The sequence below is a fragment of the Mesoplodon bidens genome, assembly GCF_964165515.1.
Source record: "Mesoplodon bidens genome assembly, chromosome: 15".
NCBI lineage: Eukaryota > Metazoa > Chordata > Mammalia > Artiodactyla > Ziphiidae > Mesoplodon > Mesoplodon bidens.
Window position 1 is genome coordinate 42,764,822 of NC_138171.1, and position 25,291 is coordinate 42,790,112.

At 39.4% G+C, this 25,291-nt stretch overlaps 1 protein-coding gene across 5 annotated transcripts in view; it reads right to left on the reverse strand.

The window, feature by feature from the left end:
• LOC308628400 (S-adenosyl-L-methionine-dependent tRNA 4-demethylwyosine synthase TYW1) overlaps positions 1-25,291 on the reverse strand; it is a 216,535-nt gene that overhangs the window by 106,608 nt on the left and 84,636 nt on the right. For all 5 annotated transcript variants that reach the window (XM_081255246.1, XM_081255247.1, XM_081255244.1 and 2 more), the window contains exon 13: positions 23,676-23,811. In XM_081255246.1, coding sequence (XP_081111372.1) covers positions 23,676-23,811 — 136 coding nt within the window. The remainder of the gene's footprint in view (positions 1-23,675; positions 23,812-25,291) is intronic.

A 25,291-nucleotide genomic window follows, 5' to 3' on the forward strand; every position in this document is an offset into this window, starting at 1 on the left:
CGAGCAACAAATACTGAGCCCACGTGCTACAACTACTGAAGCCCGCGCTCCACAACAAGAGAAGCCACCGCAATGCGAAGCCCGCGCACCACAACGAAGAGCAGCCCCCGCTCACCGCAACTAGAGAAAGCCCACGTGCAGCAACAAAGACCCAACGCAGCAATAAATAAATAAGTAAATAAAGTCATTTCCAGATAAACAAAAGCTCAGGGAGTTCATCATCAGCAGAACTGCCACAGAAGAAATGCTAAAGGGAATGCTTCAGGATGACATGAAAGGACACCAGACAGCAACCTGAAACCATGAGTAAAGGACTGTGATAAAGGTAACTAAATAGTTAAATATGAAAGCCAGTATTGTTCTATTTTTGGTTTCTAATTCCTTTTTTTTTGTTCCTATGTGATTTAAAACACATATACCTAAAACAATAATTATAAATCTATGTTAATGGGCATGCAATGTATAAAATGTAATCTGTGAAATTAACAACATAAGGAGGAAGATAGAAAATGAGGGGCTTAAAAGAAAATAATTTATAAGCTTCTGCACAGCAAAAGAAACCAGAAACAAACCAAAATGAAAATCAAAACTACAATGAGGTATCACCTCATGCTGGTCAGAATGACCATCATCAGAAAGTCTACAAATATTAAATGCTAGAGAGGGTGTGGAGAAAAGGTAACCCTTCCACACTGTTGATGGGAATGTAAATTGGTGCAGCCACTGTGGAGAACAGTATGGAGTTTCCTTTAAAAACTAAAAATAGAGTTACCATATGATCCAGCAATCCCACTCCTGGGCATATATCTGGGAAAGATGAAAACTCTAATTCGAAAAGATACATGCACACCAATGTTCACAGTAGCAGTATTCACAATAGGCAAGACATGGAAGCAACCTAAATGTCCATCAATAGATGAATGGATAAAGAAGATGTGGTATCCATCTTATTGGATGGATGGAATCCATAAAATGGAATATTACTCAGCCATAAAAAAGAATGAAATACTGCCATTTGCAGCAACATGGATGGACCTAGAGATTATCATACTAAGTGAAGTAAGTCAGACAAAGAAAGACAAATATATGATATCACTTACATGTGGAATCAAAAAATGTAATACAAATCAATTTATTTACAAAACAGAAGCAGACTCACAGACATAGAAAACAAACTTATGGTTACTAAAGGGGAAAGGGGAGGGGGAGGGATAAATTAGGAGTATGGGATTAAAAGATATAAACTACCACATATAAAATAGATAAGCAACAAGGATATATTGTATAGCACAAACAATTATAGCCATTATCTTGTAATAACTTATAACAGAGTATAATCTACAAAAATACTGAATGACTCTGCTGTAAAACTAAAAAATATTGTAGGGGCTTCCCTGGTGGCGCAGTGGTTGAGAGTCCGCCTGCCAATGCAGGGGACACGGGTTCGTGCCCCGGTCCGGGAAGATCCCACATGCCACGGAGCGGCTAGGCCCGTGAGCCATGGCCGCTGAACCTGCGCATCCGGAGCCTGTGCTCCGCAACGGGAGAGGCCACAACAGTGAGAGGCCTGTGTACCGCAAAAAAAAAAAAAAAAAAAAAAAATTGTAAATCAACTATACTTCAATATAAAAATCCTATTTAAAAAATTAAAAATATACGCAAAGTGCTGGGAGGAGGCATTCCATTTTTAATATGTCCTTATGTGTTAAATACACAAGTATTTGTGGATAAAATGATACTATTTATCTGATTTGAAATATTCCAATGCTTCCCCACCCGCCAGAAACTGGGAAGACAGATGAAACATGAAATGTAGGATGAGGATAACTGTCAAAGCAAAGATCATGCTTACACAGGAATTCCCTCCATTATTCTCTCTTCTCTTGAACGTTTTAAAAATCCATAATAAAAAAGTTTAAAAATATGCAGTTATGAGTTAGAATTCTGTCACTTCTAATTAGGCAGCTTTCAGTGTTACATATTCTGGATGAGGTTATTACATCCGAGGACTACAGCTCTTAATTTCAACAATTTATCTTGACAGTTGCAATTCAAGACGAACTCGATTTGAGGCTGTGTCAAAACAAGAAAAAATGGTCTCCTAAAATATGGTTCTGAGTTACTAGTAATCAAAGAAATGCAAATTGAAGCAGTAATGAGGTACCATTTTGGCTTATCAGATTGGCAAAGATATTTTTAAATAGCAATATTCAATACTGCCTAGAGTACAGCAAGACAGACACTCATTCACTGATGGTAAAAGCATAATCCAGTATTAACATTTTGGGAAGTACATGGCAACATGATTAAAGAATCTGAAAAGTATCCAAATATGTTGATCCAATAATTACATTTCTAAAGATTTTAAGTCTTTGGAAATGATAAAATTTGTGGACAAATACTGATGAATAAGAATGTTCATTCCAGCTTTATTTATAATAATGAGATATTATAAATATGTGAATCCCAAGAAATAGCTATATGTTCAATCCCAAGAAATAGCTAGATGATTTATGATACAGCTATTTAACTAACACTAAAGATGATTATTTCAGCACAGTGAATTCCAACATGGTGGAGAAACACACTCTTAACAATAAGAGAGCTCAATGCAGATGTGATTCTCAGAAAGGGGAAGGAAGCGGGTGGGAGACCTGTTTTTTTCTATACCCTTGCTCCCACTGAGAATAATTGTTTTAGAAGAATGTTTAATAATGAGGGGTAATTTTTATGTAATAGCATTGAATTTTTAAAAAGCTAAAAACAAAACTGTACACATACCATAGTATTAATGACATAAATACATATACACAAAGGAAACACAAAAGGCTGGGAAGGAAATACAAGAAAAGTTGTGGGGTCAGAAAACCTGTACGCATGCGCACACACACACACACACACACACACACACATTTTTTAATAGTACTGACTCCTGAGATGAGAATGGATCAGTTTAACAGTTTCTTGATACGCCTGATCTCAACTATCCTTAAACAGATGCCTTAAACAAAATTCTCCTGCTCAAAGACCAGAAATCTGGTAAAGGAAGTAGAAAAAGATTTGTCTTAGGTTCAGCAGAACCTCAGAAGACCATGCAAATCAACTTGAATATGAGACAGAGTGTGGTCAGGGTTTGAAGAGTCATGGACCTCTATGTTACCTACAATAGCAAGAAGAAAAGAAGGGCTTGACATCCTCCTGGTAACATGGTTAATACCCAAGAAGATGTTGCTTGTGTGAAGGAGTAGGAGGAGGGTGAGATCACACATATTTTGTAAAATTTTATATATACATGTGTATATACACACACACACACGCACACACACACACACGACCACATGTTATAATGCGTGCTGTCAGCACTCGGTATCCGCAGGAGATTGGTTCCAGGACAACCACAGATACCAACATCTTCAGATGCTCAAGTCTCTTATACAAAAAGGCACAGTAATTGCACATAACCTATGCACATTCTCCTGTATATTTTAAATCATCTCTAGATTACTTATAACACCAAATACAATGTATATATTATATAAACAGTTGTAAATACGACTATTATTTGTATTTGTTACAAATAATTATTTGTATTTGTAACAAATAATTATTTGTATTTGTAAATACAACTATAAATGCTATGTAAACAGCTGCCTTCCAAGGCAAATTTAAGTTTTCCTTTTTTTTTTTTTTTTTTGCGGTACGCAGGCCTCTAACTGCTGTGGTCTCTCCCGTTGCGGAGCACAGGCTCCGGATGCGCAGGCTCAGCGGCCATGGCTCACAGGCCCAGCCGCTCCGCGGCATGTGGGATCTTCCCAGACGGGGCACGAACCCGTGTCCCCTGCATTGGCAGGCAGACTCTCAACCACTGCGCCACCAGGGAAGCCCTAAGTTTTCCTTTTTGAAACTCTCTGGAATTTTTTTTTCCCGAATATTTTCGATCCGTGGTTGGTTGAATCTGTGGATGCGGAACTGGTGGATATGGAGGGCCTACTGTATAATCGACGTACAAAGGGCTACTATAAGTTCATCTATTGAAAAACCACAAGAAGAGGAAGCTGAGAAGTGCGAAATGCAAACACAACAGAGGCTAAGAGCACTGGCAGCTGTATAAAGACAAACTGTAAGTAAACACTCAATAGCAGGAAAAAAAAAATCCCCACTACAGGATTAAAAAAAAGGCAGCAGTTTTTACACGTCAGAAAAGCAAAGGAGTAATATGGAGCAGTGTTTCTCCATCCTTTGGAGGTTGGGAGAGAATAGAAGAGGTAAGGTTCTACTGGCATTTTGAACAGGACAGCTTTCACAGTGTAAAAATGACCAGTACCCTGAGAGCCATGAACACAGAAATTTTAAATATGGAAATGCAAGGGAAAGGAAAGAAATGAGAACAAAGAAAAAAAAGAAAAGACGATTAATAAGGGAGACAATGTAAAGAGCTAAAGACGAAACCAAAATAAATAAAAGAGAATAAATAAATGGTAAGATTTCTAGAGGAAGAAAGGCTTGACTACAAAGTCATAGGACCGGTTTCTCTACTTTGCATTTAGGAGATCTAAACTGAGAAGTCTAAGGCCACCAACACAAGATAAATGAGAGAGGTAGCCTATCTACATAAGAATAAGTAGAAGTCAGAGGAATGATATCATACAAATCAATAAGCAGAAGATTATGTTACAGCCTACCCCAGGGTGCAAACACAGATGGCAGTCACCTAAGCAGCACATCGACTTGGAAGTCCAAGCATACTGACAAAAAAGTAAAATCTCTGGCAAAGTTCCCTCAGGCAACAATCTCTCCATCATCCTGCAGCAGACAAAAACAGACAGAAGCACCGGGACACAAAGTGTGCAGAAGATGTTATGAGAAGGACATCTTGATACACCCAGAACACATCTTACAAACCACTGAGACAAAGTAAATTTGAAAGGGATAACAGGGCAGCCAGAAACCACACAACTCTAAAATCAATAAATCCGATAGATCTATTTCTCCAGAAATACTACTTGTAACAATTCACAAGTTCAAGTCCCAAATATTAAAGAGTAAAGGCTCCCTTCCTGGGTAATCAACTGTCCAAATGCATATGCCTTGTAGTCAAGGGATGTTCAGGCTGTCATTAAGCCACTGTTAACAACCTCCCTGTGCCTAAGCTTGGCTCTGCAAAAACCAAAAAAGAAACAAACAAAAAAAACAACCCACACAACAAAAAAACAAAAAGCAAAACCAGACTCATTAGAAGGTGACTCAGTTCTTGAAGTAAGCCTGTAAAGTTTCCTCCCTGGAAAGCCTGTTAGTGACAAGATGTGCCTGAGTGTACAGCACTTTACCTCATGTCTGACTCATAAGAAAGGGAATCTGGAGTGACAGCAAGAAGGGCCTCGAAGAAGAAGAAGGATGTTCGGTGCCTGCTATAAAGACATAAAAATGCCAAAAATTAAGCCTTGAATTCCAAATCCTTATCTGATTTGCATAATTTACCAAACCATACATTAATGAATGTACAGTCAAAGGGGTACCTTAAGCTCATCTCTGGAGCCATCCCCACTGCAGTGATACATAGATGAAATGAAAAATGAAAATCAAATAAACCTGGCTAAAAATATATAATGAAACAGCCTCGTGACCAGGAATTGGACCTAGCCGCCTGTTACGAGTGCACATGTGAGCAAAAACAACCACCTACTCAAGAAGAGCCCGCAAACAATTCCAAGAGATGTGTGGAAATGTAACATTTCACAAAGACAGCCAACAGAATCTACAATTAGAAGATAAATTTCAGTCAAAAAAAATTCAAGTGACAGAACAAGCAACTTTCAACCAAAGACAGGACTTCATAAACATGGCAATTTTCCCAAATTAATCTGTAAATTCAATGCAATTCCAATCAATATCCCAAAGTTATGTCTGTGTGTGTGTGTGTGTGTCTGTGTGGGAGAGAAAACTGACAAAATGATCCCAAAATAAATATGAAAATGTATTAAGGGGCTAAGAATAAGCACGACAATTTTGAAGAAGGAGGGGTCTTTTGTACTAAATATCAATCTTATCACAAAGCTATAGTAACTCAGTATGGTAATGGGGCAAGACAGAAAAATTAATCAATATAACAGAGTAGAAAGTTCAGAAACATCCATGAATACAGGAAAACTTGATTACAACAGGCAGTCATTACAAATCATGGGGTAAAGGATAAATTATTCAACAATGAAGCTGGCTCAATCAATAATCCATAAAGGAGAAAAAGAATCCCTGTCTCGTACCATACTTAGAAAAATAAATACAGATACATACATATATATGTTTATGTGTGTATTTGTATATATACAGAAAGAGATCCTAAGTCCTTAATAAAAAGCATTTGGAAGTCAATGAAAATCACAAACATCTCAAAAGAAAAAAACAGTAATGAACTAAAACAGCACAAACTTCCGGTTATAAGTACTAGGGATGTAAGGTACAACCTTAGTTGTACCCAGTACTTAGTTGTACCCAACAGAATAGTACCCAATACTAATTAAAGATTTGTAAAATGTTATGAACATAATGAACGCTGCTGTACGTTACATATGAAAGTTGTTAAGTAAGTAAGTCCTAAGAGTCTCATCACAAGAGAAAATACTTTTTCTTCTATTTCTTTAATTTTGTATCTATATGAGACAATGGATGTTCACTAAACTTACTGTGGGTAATCATTTCATGATGTATGTAAGTCGATCACTGGTTCCTTGTTTAAAATCCTACCACTTGTAGATTTATTCCTGTATATATTGTCCTTTGCTGTGAACATTTAAATGAGAATGGACAGGGATTTTGAATCACTACTCTTGGAAATGTTAGAGAAAAGAGATCTAACTATTAGTGAGAGACGAAAAGGATAGAAAATAAAAGGTAGAGCAGTGGAGGTTTTTGGAGTATAGTCACGAGCAATCATTAAAAAGACAAAACAGGGCTTCCCTGGTGGCGCAGTGGTTGAGAGTCCGCCTGCCGATGCAGGGGACATGGGTTCGTGCCCCGGTCCGGGAAGATCCCACATGCACACGGTCAGTTTTGCTGTCATCTGAGTTTTCAGCTAGTTGTAGTAGTAACAAAGATTACTGATCACAGACACCATAACAAATATAATTGTAATGAAAAAGTATGAAATAGTGCCAGAATTATCAAAACGTGACAAAGAAATATGAAGTGAGCAAATGCTGTTGGAAAAATAGTGCCAGTTAAGACTTGCTCGACACACGGTTGCCACAAACCTTCAATCTGTGAAAAACACAATATCTGCGAAGCACAATAAAGCGAAGTACAGTGAAGTGAGGTATGCCTGTATTTGTCCCCAGGACACTGCAATTCTTCTAGGGCTCAGACCACATCCTAGATATAATTATATCCAGGGCCTAGCACAGGACTTGAAACATAATAAGCTTGAAGTAAGAGGTGGCTGAAATGAATGCAGTAAAAACAGTCTCCAAAGTGTTGAGAATCATTCATAACCAAAAATTATTTTCAGAGGCAAATGATCACTACTTAGATTAGAACTAATTTTTTTAACAATTTATAGTACTAACACTATTGAACCCATGTGCCAAGCAATGTACTAAGAGTTTTACTTGAGTTATTTCATTTAACCCCTCAACACAATCTGGTGAGTCATGAACTATGAATACTTTAATCCCGCTTAACTGGTGAGAAAACAAAGGTTACAGAGATCAGTAGTTTTGCCAAGGTCACAAAGCTGGTATGGTGCCATGATGGAGTCACATACCTCCACTATGCTCACTTTCCGAGGACTATAAAGACCCCCATGAGGTTCCAATCAAATACTTTGACTAAACACTAACTACAGAAAAAAATCACTGCCTGAAAGCTTCTAATGGGTGGAAAACAAACAAACAAAAACAACAGGAGATGGAGTATAAAATTTCTTTTTTTTTTGGGCCACGTTGGCACGTGGGATCTTAGTTCCCCAACCAGGGATTGAACCCATGCCCCGTGCAGTGGAAGCGCCGAGTCCTAACCACTGTACCACCAGGGAAGTCCCAAAAACTCAATGTTTTTTAGTAAACATTGTATCAAATGGTGATCAAATAACATGTTTAAGATGACTAATTACTAGCGCTAACTCTTGGGAAATTATATTATGTGTTGGTTAGAATAGTTAGGAAAAACAAGTATGTGTAATGTTGATGAAATAAGAGCTCAAAATGAAAATGTTTGTACATGGGACAATTAAAATACCCACTCTCTATAACCCACTATGATCTGACATCCATCAGATTTCTGCTCTCTGCTAGGGGCTTTTTAGCTTCTATCCCACCTTCTCTGCTTTACTCAAGTTTCAATAATGTCTGTTACTACTAGAAAGAAGAAGAATATAAAAGTTTTTACAATTCTCTTCCCTAGAAAAAATTATCTTCTTGGGGCAGCTCCTTGATGGTTATCCTTTTTGAAAATAAGTAACGCTCCAAAAAGGTGCAAAGAGGAAAACAGCCAAAGAGCTCCCTCCACCGCCAGACGCTCAAGTCAAAAAAAATTCAAATGTATAGGTGCATACCGTAATTTATTTAATTGGTTCTCTACTGATGGATAGTTTGTTTCCAATCTTTTGTTATTATAAGTAATGTCACAATGAATAATCTTGTATATATTTTACTTCAGGTGGATGGAAGTATGTCTCAGGGTAAATTACTTGATATGAACTGCTCACTCAAAAGACACATGCGGGCTTCCCTGGTGGCACAGGGGTTGGAAGTCCGCCTGCCGATGCAGGGGGCGCGGGTTCGTGCCCCGGTTCGGGAGGATCCCACGTGCCGTGGAGCGGCTGGGCCCGTGAGCCATGGCCGCTGGGCCTACGCGTCTGGAGCCTGTGCTCCGCAGTGGGAGGGGCCGCAGCAGTGAGAGGCCCGCGTACCGAAAAAAAAAAAAAAGGCACATGCACTTTTTATTTTAATAGACAGCATAAAAGTGCCCTTACGGGACTTCCCTGGTGGCGCAGTGGTTACGAATCCGCCTGCCAATACAGGGGACACGGGTTCGAGCCCTGCTCCGGGAAGATCCCACATGCTGTGGAGCTACAAAGGCCATGCGCCACAACTACTGAGCCTGCGCTCCAGAGCCCACAAGCCACAACTACTGAGCCCGCATGTCACAACTACTGAAGCCCGCGCACCTAGAGCCCATGCTCCGCAACAAGAGAAGCCACCGCAATGAGAAGCCCACGCACCGCAACGAAGAGTAGCCCCCACTCACCACAACTAGAGAAAGCTCGCGTGCAGCAACGAAGGCCCAACGCAGCCAAATAAATAAATAAATAATGTTTTAAGTGAAATGTTTTTTAAATGTGTCCTTCAAAGGTGAGATTGTACCAATTTGTATTCTCACCAGAAATATATGAGAGTACTTTTTTCCTTACTATTATTCTTATTTGTATTTAAAAGCCATTTGCATTTCATGTTCCATTAAGGGTTTTTATCTTTGGCTTATTTTTCTATTGTTTTATTGGTCTTTTTCTTAATGATTGGTAGTAGCATTTTCATTAAATTCAGTACTTTTTAAACTCTCCTAACTTTATTCACTTTATTACCTTTATTTTAAGACTTCATTTAAAAATCTTTTTTTCAGAACTATCCTTATCCCAAAATACACCATTATACAACTGAGAAATATTTAAGAAACAAGATGCTTGACTAGTATTTTTATGAGGTCTACAGGCAAAATCAAGGGATCTTATCCCTCTAACATTAACAGATCATGAAGCAAAATGATGATTCATGAAGATAAGTCTAAGAGGGAAACAGAATTTTTTTCATATGGTGATCATTACAGTTTCCAGTGTTTGGAACTTACATTTTTTTATTTGGAGCTATTGCAAAAAATATATATTTTATATATACATACTTTATACATATATGTAAATAAATATGGAGATGCCACAAAAATATATATGCACACACATGTATACACATATATGTGTATGCATGTGCCTATATATACTTGCTTCAAGTATTACCAATATTTGTTCCATTTTAAAATTCAAGATAAAAAATGATCCACAGATAAATACATATGAAGTAAGGCAACAGGGAAGATTATGTACTGCAGATATTTGTAACAAAATTATTTTCAGAACCTCCCTTCTGCAATGAAGTTCTCCTGCTTAGAGAGAGTTACAGAGTTAAAATAAACCAACAAACAATTTCTGGTCTTGAGAATAAACATTCAAAGCAGAGACCAGGTAAACTCAGAATACTTTAAAATGTACATACTCAAAATAGATATAAATTTAAGTCAGCTGAATAATTTTTATTTAAAAGAATATATATTTTAAAAACGAAGGACATAAAGTCCTCAACATGACATACAGATTATAAATTCTCACTAAACCATCTTGGAGGCTTATAAATAAGTTTTCATTTATTAAGTCTTACTCTGTTTTATAGGCCATTCCAGTAAGCACTTTCCACAATAATTCATTTAATCCTCAAAACAAGCCTATGAGGTAAGTGCTCCTTTATCCCCATCTTACAGATAAAGGAATTGAAGCACAGGGATGCTGCCTAAGACCACAAAACTCTGAGGGGTGGACCCAGAATTCAAACACAGGCATTGTGGCCCCAGAACACAGTAGGCCACGTGTGTATTGTCTAGGTAGTACTATCGATGTTGAGAGTCAGGATGGACTCTTGCCAGTGAAGGAGTTCACTATAGCAAGAGCATCTGACTATCCAACTAATAACATCTTCCACACTTTACCACCTTGAACACGTGCTGCAGCAATGGCCCACCAGAGAGCACTCTGCCAGGTGCAAGGTGACCAGGGTTAGAGCCAAGCCTGCATGTGGTGGAGGACATCCCACAGATATTCACCCCACTACACAGAGGAACGTAAAATAAAACCACAAGTCCTGATGGATACCAAGTCATACCCATCAGACTGGCAAAACTTAAAAAAGCATGACAATACATTAAAACTTAAAAACGTTAAAAAGCTGAGTACTTTGAAAAACATCTAGTTAAATGGAAGATGTATATATCTTAAAAGCTGACAATACCACGTATTTGTGAGGACAGAAAATGGAAACTCGAATACACTAGTCTCCAAAGCCACTCTCCTCAGTACTTTGAAAAAATCTAGTTAAATGGAAGATGTGTATATCCTACAATCCAGCAATTTTCACTCCTGGGTATGGACCCTAAAGAAACCACTGCACATGTATACAAAGAAACACTTTCAATAATGTTCACTGCAGAGTTGAAAACTTCAGAAAAACTCAAATGCCCATCCACAGGAGAATGAATAATACATTGTAGAATATTTATAAGACGGAATGCTTATAGAGCAGTTACAGTGTCTCAAAAGCTAAATGTATCAGCATGAGTAAATCCACAAATATAATATTAAACAAATAAACAATAAAAAGGCAGTGGGGGGCAGGGAATGGGAAGTAATTGCTTAGTGGATGTGTAGTTTCAGTTTGGGAAGATAAAAAACTCTGGAAACGGACTGTGGTGATGGTTGAACAACAATGTGAACGTTCTTAATACCACTGAACTATACATGTAAAAACAGTTAAAATGGTAAATTTGAGTTTTTCTAATGCTCAAAAAAAGAACAACTTGCAGAATGCTATGATGATACTATTATATACGGTTTTAAAATATGAAAAATAGCTCTGTTGTTTACAAAGTTGTAAATATAGAGTGAAGTATAAAAATAGCATAGAATGATAAACACCAAATACAGGACACAGATTATCCCTGAAATAGAGGGAAGGAAAGGAAATACGAAAGAAATGATGTTCATAGGGACTGCAACTGAATTTATAATGTTTTATTTCTTAAGCTAGATGGTAGTTATATTGGTATTTACTCTATTTTTTACATCTCCAAAATATTTAATCATACCTACAAAATTGGTGATAGAGGGCATTATACTTTAAAACATAAACACAAGCACCCCATGATGTTTTTAGATGTTTCTATCTAGACCTTATGAGGTCAGCACTGCTATTAACCCCATTTTACAGATGAGAAAACTGAGTCTCTTGACCAATATTAGCCAGGAAGTGGTAGAGACAGGACTCCAACATGAGCAGTCTTATTTAAGAATCCCAAGCTCTTAACTGCTACACAAGACAGACTGTTGGTTAATGATGAAATATACATCAAAAGGAAAGGAGATAAATCTAATTTGCTCATTCACCAAACATTTATCATGTGGCTATTGTGTGTCACACTGCGATAAGAGCTGGGAGAGCAAAAATGACATGACATACACTGTGCCTTCTCTCTGGGACCTTTCAGTTTGCAAGAAGAAAGACAATTAACTAAGCAATCACAGCCCACCGTGGTAAGCACTATGATGGCGTGTTAACACAAGATAGCACAAGGCACCGCTGGCACATAAGTGCTGGAAACAGACTGGGGTGGGGGGAGGAGGAGGAGGAGAGAGAATGGGAAAGCCACCAAAGACAAGACCTGCAAATTAAATTGTTAGACCCACAGAATAAGATAGTACCCAGACAATAAGAACAGTGCTGAAGTGTTACATTTACTACTGTGGAAAAATGTCTGTGACACACTGTTAATGGAAAAAAAGGTCAAAATCAACACATATAGCATCTCCTTGGAATGAACTGGCACTGATATAAGTTACAGTATACAATAAGCTTATCACATCAATGCATAAAGGATGAATTATTCAATAAATGATCCTGGATAACTAAATAAAAGTGAATACGAAATTGTACCCCAGTTGGATTAAAGAGTCAAGTTTTTTAAAATTAGGCCATGAAAGAACAGGAAAATATGCATAAATATTTTTATAACCCAGGAGAGGTGGGTGAGGACTTTTTAAACACATCACCAAAGGCAAAATTCACAAAGAGAAAGATGACTAGATCTTGAAGGAAAAAGCTGGAAGACTTAGAGTACCAGATTTCAAACTTTTAAATTAACCTTGACTTGCTACGTTATACCATATATAAAAATGTATCTGAGGGTGACATCACCAAGAGGGCAACATAGGTTGTTCCTGACTTCACTCCCTCTCAGAAGAACTACTAACAACTATTCAAAAACAAGACACCACTGAGAGAATTCTAGAACACGGGGGTGAGGCTGAAGCACCCCCTGCACCACAGAGACCAAGACAGACTGCGACAGAAGGTAAGAGAAGGGGCTGCACGTCGACCACACTGCCCCTCCCCCAGGGTAGTGCAGCAGCACACAGAGGGGTCTCCTAAGTCTCCAGTTCCTCCAATAGGAAAAGAGAACCCAGCGGGGACAGGCAGCACCCTCCCTGCCCCCAGCAAAATGGGTCGCTTTGTGGGAGCCCCTACTCTGATACTGCACCACGGGGACTGCAGGGAATCTTTGGGCACAAAGACTCAGAATCTGACTGTCACAGAGAAGCGGGGAGGGGCCTGCAACAACCAGCACGTGGATCTTGGGAGACTGAGTTCATACCTGCAGTGTCCAGGCAGTGACCCCAACCAGCGGCTCTGCTCACCTGCAGAGCGCCCAGGGCGCGCTCTGACCAGGGAACTTGGCAGGGGGCAGATCTGCCTGATTTGGATCCTCAAACAAGGAGTTTTGCTGCCCTAGAGCCCGGTTTGCCTGTGCCCAAGCGAGGAGCTGAATCACAATCCCATCCACTGTGGATAGTGTCCTCCAGCCTCATCTGACCAGAAGGGCTGCTGACAACACCTGGAAGCTGTGTAGCCCAGAAGGACTCCAGCGGAGAGGTGGGCAGGCAGAGCCGATAGTTTGCAGACCAAAGCCAATGGCCCTGCTCAGTCAGGAAACCTGGGGTGTGAAAACAAAAAGCTTTACCAGTTTTAGAGCTTCTTGTCCTGCTGCACCCAGGCTGGGAATCTAATTCACAGGCCCACTTATTGCTGAATACAGCCTTCAGCCTGTCCAACCAGGGAGTCTGACCAGAGCACAGGGGAAGCTGCACAGCCCATTCAATGGCTCTATGTACAGCGGCACTGAACAGAGAGCACAGCCCATGCCTCCCTGATCTGCAGAGCAAAACCGATGGCCTTCCCTGACCAGGAAATTCAGTGCACACTCTGGCCTGATTCAGGTCCCCAAACAACCAGCTATATGGGACCTGGATCTCATCTGGCTGGCCTGCCAGGGCAGGGAAGCTAATTCACAGCCCCATCTACTACAGAATATAGTACACACTCAGGACCATTGAGTAAGCCTGATCAGAGAATCCAGGCAACCATGGAGCCCCTCCTCCAGCCTCACCTGTGTGGGGAACCAAGCCAGCAGCCCTATACAAACTTCTCAGGCAGTGGCACACTGCCCCCATCCCCATTCTCAGAGCTCAAACAAGTGCCTCACCCAAAACAGACCAGAATAGCAAGCCCCAGCTGCCCAAGGACATTACTAGCAGACACACCCAGAAACCCAAACTGAGCTGCCTGGTGAAGAACTGTCTCTGCCAAAGCAAACCTGTGAAGTCTGGAAGAAGAGCCCAAATACTCAGATGCATAGAAAAATATGTAAGGAACCAAGGATTGTCAAAAATCAGGTAAATATGAAACCACCAAAAGAAACTAATAGCTCCAACAACTGACTCTAAAGAAATGGAGACTGATGAACTATCACACAAAGAATTCAGAATAACCCTCTTAAGGAAGTTTAGTGAACTACAAGAAAACACAGAGAGACAACTAAACAAAATTAAGAAAACAATGCATGGACAAAATGAGAAGTTCAACAAGGAAACAGTAACCATCAAAAAAACCCAAACAGAAATCCTAGAACTGAAAAATAGAATAACTGAACGAAAGAATTCAATAAAGAGTTTCAAAATTAGACTCACCACACACTTAAAAAAGAAAAACAAAATAATAAGCAACCTGGAGGACAGAACATTGGAAACTGTCAAAGGAACAAAAAGGGGAAAAAAATGAAAAATTGAAGGAAGCCTACAGGAATTATGGGATACCACGAAAATAAACAATATTCGCATTATGGGAATTCCAGAAAGACAAGAGAAAGATAGAGGGACAGAAAGTATATTTAAAGCAATAATGGCTGAAAACTTCCTAACCTCGGGAGAGAAATGGACATCCAGATCCATGAGGCCCAAAGGACCCAAAGAATGGTAAGAGAAAAAAGAGAACTCACAAGAGAACTCCCATGAAACAATCAGTGAATTTTGCAATAGAAACTTTTCAGGCCAGGAGAGAATGAGCTGTCATATTCAAAATACTGAAAGAAAATAACTGTCAACCAAGAATTCTATACCCCGTAAGGCTGTCCTTCAGACACAGAAAGAGAGAGAAAGATTTTCCCAAACAAACAAAACCTGGGGGAGTTTATCACCACCAGACCCGCCTTACAAGAAATGCTCAAGGGAGAGTTCTCTGAGTGGAAGTAAAAGAATCCTAATTAACATCATAAAAACATAAAAAGATGGATGTGGCAAGCATTTCACAATATATGTAACTCAATCAGGCTACAGGCCTTAAACTGATACAGTGATATATGTCAATTATTTCTCAATAAAATTGAAAAAAAATGTTTTTCCTTAAAAAAAAAGAAAAAGGTTATCCCCAAGACAAGACCTTGTCCTTCAGACCCTCAGGAGAATTGCCCCAAACCACGTACTCCTTCCTTTGGGCTGTACTTTGGTCTAGCTAGGCCTCCCCAGGTCAGAGAATCCCCTCAAGAAGGACCAGCTCCCAGCCTACCTAGTCCTCATCTACCTATGGGCAAAAGCATGAACAAGAGTTTTGAATTAACTCTTTGCTCCCTCTTACCAAAACTGTGTCCCCTGAGAGCTTTGTCCAGAAATACGCCCCAAACTTCTATCAGAATGCAAAAACGGACAAGGGGAAGCTTAAAGCTCTCTCCACCCAATATTTGGTAAATGTCAGCCACTCATATTAGCAATCAATCCCCCTGTTGTGGGACACTTGTGCGGATGGTAATACTCTGGTGCTGCTGGCCCCAGGATTCTTGGCACAATTCCAATGGTTCCTCTATTCCTTCCACACACTTTTATAATTAAGCCCTTACTAAATAAACCCTCCTCAAATTACCCTAAAAAAATTAATTTGAGATGATTCATAGTCCCAAATGTGAAGGAAAAATAAAGCTTTTACAAAAAAAAATAAGAAAATATCTTCATGACCTTGGGGTAGACAAAGATTTCATAAACAGGACATGAAAAGTACTAACCATAAAACTTCAACAAATTAATAAATTGGGCTTTGTTAAAATTAAGAACTTCTGTTTATCAAAATATATCATTAAGAGTAAAAAGGCAAAGACAGACTAGAAGGTATCTTGAAAACATGTATCTGACAAAGCTCTTGTATCCAGAATATATTTTAGAACATCTACAAGTCAATAAAAAATCAACAATAATCCAAATAAATAAGGAACAAAAGAATTGAACACATAATTCACATAAAAAGGATAGCCAAATGGCCAATCAGCATCTGTAAAAGTATTCAAATTGAAAGGTATTCACTGGGGAAATGCAACCTAAAACTACAGTGAAATATCACTAAACAACAATGAAGATGGCTAAATTTTAAAGTGGGGGGGAGGTCAGAGAATGTAGAACAACTGGCCTTCTCACACACCACTGGTAGAAATATAAATTGGTACAATTACTTTGGAAAACTGGTAGTATCTACTGAAGTGGGATGTACACTTACCCTGTAATCTAACAATTCCGCTCTACATATTTACCCAACAGAAATGCAGGTATATTTATATATCTACAAGAATGTCCATAAAAATTATTCATAATAGTGAAAAACATAAAACAATTCAAATGTCCACCAATGGTAGAAACACTGAATAGTTTGTTGTATAGTCATATACTATACAGCAGTAAAAATGAATGAATTGTTCCATATAACATCATGGAGAAATCTCAAACAGGTTACTGAGCAAAAAAAAAAAAAAAATCAGACACAAAGGAATACATAATAAATGGTTCTATTTGTATAAAGTTCAAAAATAGTCAAATCAAAAATAAATGTAAGGGGCTTCCCTGGTGGCGCAGTGGTTGAGAGTCCGCCTGCCGATGCAGGGGACACGGATTCATGCCCTGGTCTGGGAAGATCCCACATGCCGCGGAGTGGCTGGGCCTGTGAGCCATGGCCGCTGAGCCTGCGCATCCGGAGCCTGTGCTCCGCAACGGGAGAGGTCACAACAGTGAGAGGCCCGCGTACCGCAAAAAAATAAATAAATAAAATAAATAAATAAATGTAAAAGTTCAAGAATGGGCAAAATAATGTATGGTGACAGAAGCTGACAGAGTTTTCATGATATTTTAAATTAAAAGTACAATTGTAGGGCTTCCCTGGTGGCGCAGTGGTTGAGAGTCCGCCTGCCGATGCAGGGGACACGGGTTCGTGCCCCGGTTCGGGAAGATCCCACATGCCGTGGAGCGGCTGGGCCCGTGAGCCATGGCCGCTGAGCCTGCGCGTCCGGAGCCTGTGCTCCGCAACGGGAGAGGCCACAGCAGTGAGAAGCCCGCGTACCAAAAAATATATAAATAAATAAAAGTACAATTGTAAAAATATGTAATGATCTCATTTTATAAGTAAAATACACACACACTTATATACACATAAATTAAACTCTGGAAGAAAAACAGCACTGTAGTAATAGTGTTTTTACCTTTGAATTCTGGTGGCGTATAAGTCATCTTATTTTCTTCATTATGGGAATATTTATTTTCTAATCTGTTTTTAGCAGATATGGTTATCTAATGTTTAACCTCATAAAAGGAAATGTCTTTAATTTCTTCTTTAAACAATATTATTGCTCTGGGTTCAAAAGGTTAATATTCATTACATTAATATCTTTTGTTCACTCTCCCCACTTCCATCCTTCCATTCGACCCACTACACAATGGTTTCTATGCAAAACACTGTATTCTACTTCTTTCTGACACAGTCATTAGAGGCCAACTGGTAAACCAAGTTTCTTTTTCATCACCTCTTAACCTTCCCTCAATATCTTCATGAAAACTCATTGTTTCTCTGAATCGTATGTAATACACAATACTTGCTTCGGATTGTACTAACACCATTATCAAATTCTTCCCAGAGTCACTCTCTATATACGCTCTTCATCTTGAAAGCTTGAAAAGTTGTCTTCCCTAAGCTTCCTTCTTTGGCCCGCTTTAGACACTTCTTGGATAATTCCATCCACTTTCTTGCCTTCACCTGCAATCTACTGCTACAGAGATGACTTCTAAATCTACATATTCACACTCCAACATTCCTCTGAGTCCCCAAGTCATGTAAGCAATGATCTACTAGACCTCACTTAATGTCTCAACATGAACCTAAGATGCAACACGTTCATCTTTCCTTAATAAGCTTAGGCAGAAGTCAGATCTGGAGAAAACCTATTTACTAGGGAATTTCCTGGGGCTGGGGGAAGCCAAACAGTTCGTAGGCACTGGCTTTGGAAAACACCATGGGAGAGATCAAGGTCAGCAGTCTTGGTCTGATTTCAAAAGTGGCTAAAACCAGAATATCCTTTTTAGCCAACCAGAGGAGGGTGAAATGGCATTAAACCCAAGAAGGGTGGAATCAACACCTGGAAGATCCATGCCTACAGAGAGGGTACACACAGGTTAGATAAAGGTAAAGGGCAAGATAAAGCTGAAGAAAAGATAATAGTAAGAAACAAATATCCAGACCACAGCCAGATGGACTAAGGCTCAAGAGAAGACTTTGGCCTCGATAAGGGGAGGTGGAAATAAACCAAATAGATCAATAAGCAGGGGAACTAGTCAGAATGATGGAGGGGTGATTAGCTTATCCTAAAAGGGAGGGAGGGAAGAAGATGGGCTATTTCACTGACTCTAAGATATTCTAGATTGTAAGACACACAATTATTTTATGTACCATCATTTTATGTCTCTCCTTTATGAAAGTAACCATCCTAGCAATTAAATATGACAGGCCATCTCTGGCTATCTGACTTTAGAAATGTTAGAAAGTAACAAAATGTGCATGCTGCAACTGGAGAGCAGCAGAGGCACAAGGCCCCCTCTCAGGTGTGCTCAGGACAGGAACCTGATTTACACTCAGGCCCCCACGATATGAAGAAGCAGGCTGGAACACACTCTTGCGAGACCCTGATACTGGCCAACAAGCGGGAAACTGAGTGAGGAGGGAAAAACCCAGTCTTCTCTCCCATGTGTCTGCTTTACCACTCACACACAACACTTCACTGTGACACCTCTGGTCACCAAATGTGCGGGGGATTTTCCCTCACCAAGCAATTCTCTGCAACACCAGGCAGTGTCCTACAAATTAACTCAATTCTGAGACTACACCCTACTTGAGAGGCCAGTCCCAAGTCTAGGTTATCACCTGTGCTTCTGGCTGATGGGCTCTAAATCAGAGGTTCCCATAACCCCCTCCTCTGGTTTAATTTGCTACAGCAGCTCACAGAACTCAGGGAAACACTGACTTAGGTTAACCAGTTTATTAAAGGGTACAGATGAACAACCAGATGAAGAGACACATAACGCGAGGTCTTGGGAGGGTCCTGAGCACACGCACTTCTGTCCCCATGGAGCTGGGGGCGCATTAACCTCCTGATATGTGGATGTGTTCAACAACCTGGAAGCTCCCCAAACCCCTTAGTGGGATTTTTATGGAGGCTTCCTCTCACAGACACAATCAATTATTAACTTCATTTCCAGCCCATCTCCCCTCTCTAGGGGTGGTGGTGGTGGTGGTGGTGGTGGTGGTGGTGGTGGTGGTGGTGGTGGTGGTGGTGGTGGTGGTGGTGGTGGTGGTGGTGGTGGTGTGGCGGGGGGGGGGCAGGGGGGTGCTGAAAATTCCAAGGTGCCGTATTAGAATAAAAGATGCTCCTAACGCTCTTATCAGGTAGAAAGTTACAAGGGCTTTAGGAACTCTGTGCCAGGAAGTGGGGACAGAGACCAATATATATATAATCTCACGCTGTTACTGATGAAAAACTATGCTATCTTTAACCTGAAGGTCATAGAGAAACTTTAATAGCATGCAAAAATGCTCATGACCCGGTGTTAACAACAAAAAGCAACATATAAAATTGAATCATATATGCAAAACAAATCACTCTCTCCCCCTCAAAGGATTAACTAGAAGTACTACTTCAAAATGTCAGTAGTAGCTGCCTCAAGGTCCTGGAATTATAGGTAGCTTCTTCCTTTGTTTCTTCATATTTCTCTTTACTTCCCCCCAAATTTCTATATTCAACGCCTAATTTTTATAATCAGAGATAAGGTCAAATATTAAATATTTGTTTTTTAAAACCTGCCAGTTGCGGGTCACATGGATACTTTGGTTTATTTAAATATTAGATACAGAGCCATCTCATTAATGTATAATAAGCCCTTCTTAACAGTGAGACAACATTCCTCCGATAACATCAGGTCAATGCATGCTCACACCCATAGAACTAAGTTCATTTTGGATACCCAAAAATATGTAATGCGGGAAATTATTTTTGTCTTTCAAACATGAGGTTTCAAGAATATCAGTATTATTGCTCAAACGTGGAAAAGGATTAATTACTTCCATTTCCTGCTGGATCTTCAACTTGGCATAATAATGTGCCAGCAGAAACACATCTGGTCACACTGCTGATAAAAGTCTACTGCCAGGGCTTCTCTGGTGGTGCAGTGGTGAAGAATCCACCTGCCACTGCAGGGGACACAGGTTCGAGCCCTGGTCCAAGAAGATGCCACATCAGCAGAGTAACTAAGCCTGTGCACCACAGCTACTGAGCCTGTGCTCTGGAGCCTGCAAGCCACAACTACTGAGCCCACGTGCCACAACTACTGAAGCCCACGCGCCTAGAGCCTGTGCTCCACAAGAAGAGAAGCCACTGAAATGAGAAGCCCGTGCACCACCAACAAAGAGTAGCCCCTGCTCGCAGCAACTAGAGAAAACCCGCGTACAGCAGCGAAGACCCAACGCAGCCAGAAATTAAGTAAATGAATAAATAAATAAATTTATTTTTAAAAAATGTCTACTGCCAAAGGTAGGCAGTGCTATCTTGCACAAGACGGATTTCTTTAAAAAAAAAAAAAAAAAAAAGGACTGTTTGACAAGTAGCTGCCATGTCCAGAAATTGAAGCTAACACATTTTATGCTGTGTTATCTTGATGGAATTGCTTTTTAGCCCCACATACTCAAATACCAATCTATTTCTCCCCTCATATTTGAAAAGGAACATTTAGACAAAGGATAAAAATCTTGAAATGTAACCTTTATACTTGCAAAGAGTAATAAAACAAAATATGCTACCTTCTACTTTGGGTGGTACTGGATCATACGTAGGCTGAAAAGCTTGGGAAAAATCGGATTTCTTTGTTTATAAAGTTTAAGAAATTCTTTCTCTTCAAATGTCTTTTCTTGCTCAGGTATACTAAAAGCTCAAACAAGTAACAGAAGATAATAGTATGGATGTTCTAATTGAAACATCTCAAATATCACTTTTATTTCAAAGTTTTCACTGAAAAACTCAAATGATTATCAGATGATAGTGATCATATATTTGACCCTAGCTAATAAGTATAGTCACAACATAAATGTCTTATTTTTCAGTATTAAACAGCAGTAAAGTCGACCTTTCTTGATAGTATCTAATGTACCAATAATATCAGACATTCAAAAGGAAATAACATAGCTTGAGTTAATTTAAAGAAAACTTTTTATTTTGACAGCAGCTTCCTGCTGCAGATCTTTCTTAAATGACAGTATAAACAATACAAGAATGAGAAACATAAACTAATTGCTACAAAATGCTTAGAGAGCAACTGCCCTAATCTGAGAGCAGCTAGTTTAAAACAGCCCGAGGAAACTTTTCCAACTAGAGTTACGTGGACACAATTATGATATTATATGTAAGAAGCTCATGGGTTAGAAAATATTGTAGAACTTCAAGTTAGTGCGTTACTATCAATGAGTCAATCCAGAGTACTTACAACTGAACTGGACATCCAAAGGCTTACTTGTAACTTCAAGATACGAATTCATTTTGTGGAAAATTTTGGCCAAAAGGTAAAAAGGAGCCTATTGAGCCATTCTGCTAATGCCTATTTCTCATCTTCCACACTCCGACTCAGGATATGGTCTAGATAACAATCTCTTATGTGTTTGAGACTGCCAGCCCCTGCTGTTTACTTCCATCTAAATCCGTTCTGATTTTTATGCTATGTATCTCCTGTCTCAGCAATAAGCAATGAGGATACAGCTGAAGGTGAAGTCCAGAGACGAAGAAAATTTAGGAACCAAAAAGCATCTGACTTGCTAGCTTTATAAATAATCCAAGACAGATCAGAAACGAATGCCTATTTTGAATGTCTTAAATAATGTCAGTGTTAATCACCATAAAAGGCACTTATTTAACTTCTCAAGCATAAAAGCGGGGGGCGGGGGGGGAGGGGGGAGGTGCGAGGCGGTTCTGATCAGCTGAAAAGTCAAGAAAATGGGTAGAGTACATTTCACTACTACAGAGCTCTGGGTGAGTCTCCACTCATTCATTCATTTAATAAACATTTATCAAACACCATTAACTATGTTGTGTTAGAATTCCGACATGAGTAAGGAATCCAGTTGGGGAGAGAGAAGCTAGGATAAAACAGAGGAAATGAAGTGTATTTACAGATATAAAACTTGGGAAGGCAGACAGGGGCAGCTATTTGCAACTGAAAAAGGCTTCGCAGCAGAGGTAATAATGAAGCTGAGACTTGAAGGTTGCACAGAATTTCTACAAGTCAAAGAAATGGAAAGAAAGGACAGTCTAGGTTCTGAGGAGGTAACCAAAGACTCGGGACAAGTGCTGGGCACACCTGCAGAAACAGCAAGACAAGCAGGGATGTGTAGCATTCCTGGGAAACATGGTGAAGGATGACTCTGGTAACGTTCACTGCAGCCAGACGGCGACGGGGTGGGAATGCCACAGTAAGTGCCGGGCAAAGGAGAGAAAGGCAGGTTTTCTGGGACAGTGACTTCCCTATATTTGGCTGCACATCAAAAATCACCCGAGATGTTTAAAATGCAGATTCTCAAATCCCCCTAGGAATAGGAAACTGTAATTTTTTAAGCTCCTGTAGTGACTGTCAGTATCCGTTAGATTTGGGTAAACCAAGAGGAACTGCAGGGTAGAAGCAAAGAGAACAGAAAAGGGGAAATGGCTACAAGAGAAAAAGAGGTAGAACTAACAGAAAATACCAACTATTGACATAGGGGCCAATGGAAAAGAAGAACCAGAAGGTACCTTAGGTCTAAAAGAATAGGAAGACTTAAGAAGGGGCAACTGTTTGCAGGAAAAGACACTAGGGTCGGACATTCTGGGGTTGAGTTCCTTATTGGGTAGGAAATTTTGTTCTAGAAATTCAGGAAAATTAACTTCATATTTAAACATATACTATTTGCTGACACCTCTTCTAGGATTGCTATGTACTGCTCTTACCCGTGTTTTATTAATTAGCTTTGGGAGTGTGCATCTCTCTCCTGAAATACATGAAGGACATATATATAAGACAGAGTGCTAGAAACTTAAGAGGAACTCGATAAATATTTACTGAATAATAAAAGTGGAAGTCTAGAAAAAAGTTGAAGATTTTCGTCTTTTTTTTTTTTAAAGAAAAAAAAATCTTTTTTTTAAGATGTCATGATTCTTACCTTTGCAGCCAAGGCTTTTAAACTGTCGAGGAATCTTTGCCAGAAATCCTTGAAGAGCGGGCGGTCAATTTTCTTCAGGCTCTCTTTGGTGCTGGCGTCCACACTGACGTATAGCTGGGTAACTGGTTTGAGGTTCCTTGGTAATTTAAAATTAAAAAAAAAAAATAGAAGAAGAAAATTATGCCTAAGTCGGGCTTTTCATGATGTTAAATTTACAATCTGTAATAGATGTGATGATTAAACATTTTACTGGGGTCTAGAGGGTTCTGCTTCTCCCAGAAGATTGAAGCCATGATTTTAATGTGACAGAATGGGATGTCAGTTGGTTATTTTTTTAAATGACTGGACACCATCCCTAATAAACTGAAAACATTTGATTACTTAAAATTAGTCTCTCTTCAAACACTACATTTTAGTGGAAAATAAAACAAGATCAGGCTTTAGGTCTGGCACCATCAGCTCAGCACAATTACAAGGGGTTCTCAGACCAAAGTTTCTTCATAAACTCTGCCACTTAAGACTTCTACAGGGGTCTGTGCTGACGGGCCACCTCCCATCATCAATTTGCTGATGGATGTTTTCTAAGGAACAAGAACAAGGCTTCTCTGAAGGGCACAGAGCCACACCAATGCCTCACCTATGCCTCTGAGAGCAGGAGTGGGTTTAAAGTCCAGCCCTGTGTGGGCAAACAATGACCCATTCAGGGAGCCATAAGCAATGCAGAGTTAGAAAAAGAGCAGCCAAGCACTTACAAAAGAGCACAACCCAGAAGAAAAATGTATGTTGTAGATTCTTATCTTTCTTTACCTTCTTAATCCGCATCCATGAGTACCACTCATTCTCCACTTCGCTCAAATTCACTGACTCATTTCACAATGTCATCATCTACCAGATTTCTTGCCAGTTATGTTTTAAGCTCAGATTGTACTTTTTCCAGAGCCTCTCTGTTCTCCCTTCAAATAGGTCTCATAATTCACTCTCTTCAATGAATTTCGAAGTAGAAAGAAATTCCCCCTTAATAATCCTCTGACCAAATTCTCCCATTATTAATTTGCTGTAACTATTCCCTAATTTGTATTTACCCCTAGAATGTTATTTATACATTTTTTGTTTCAAAGTCTAGGCACTTTTAAAAACTGCCACATAATTCACATGCCATAAAATTCACCATCAAAGTGGTTTATGTGCTTTTTATATCTATCAGTATTGGCCTTACCAATCTTTGAGTGGAAGACCTTGAAGGACAGGAGCTCTATTTTTCTTTTTATCCAGCCATACAGGTAGACACTTAAAGCTACTTTTTAGTGGATATCGTTGACTTCAGCTGACAGAACTTTTAAGGAAATGTAGGCCAAACAAATGCTTGTAATCATCTGGCTTAGTGACATATGGTAAAATCAGAAGGGCCTAAACCCAAAGTTGTTAAAAGTGGAGAAGCTCTGACCAAAGTTAGGAAAGAATGATTGAAACACTGGCAGACTCTCATTGCTTTAATCCCTCTCCAATACTGATATAACGGAATCCTTAAAAGTTCAATAATGTGTCACTACTGAGCAAAGGACATCAATTATTGGAAATGCAAAACAACAGCATACTGTAATGGCAGCATTTTGTCT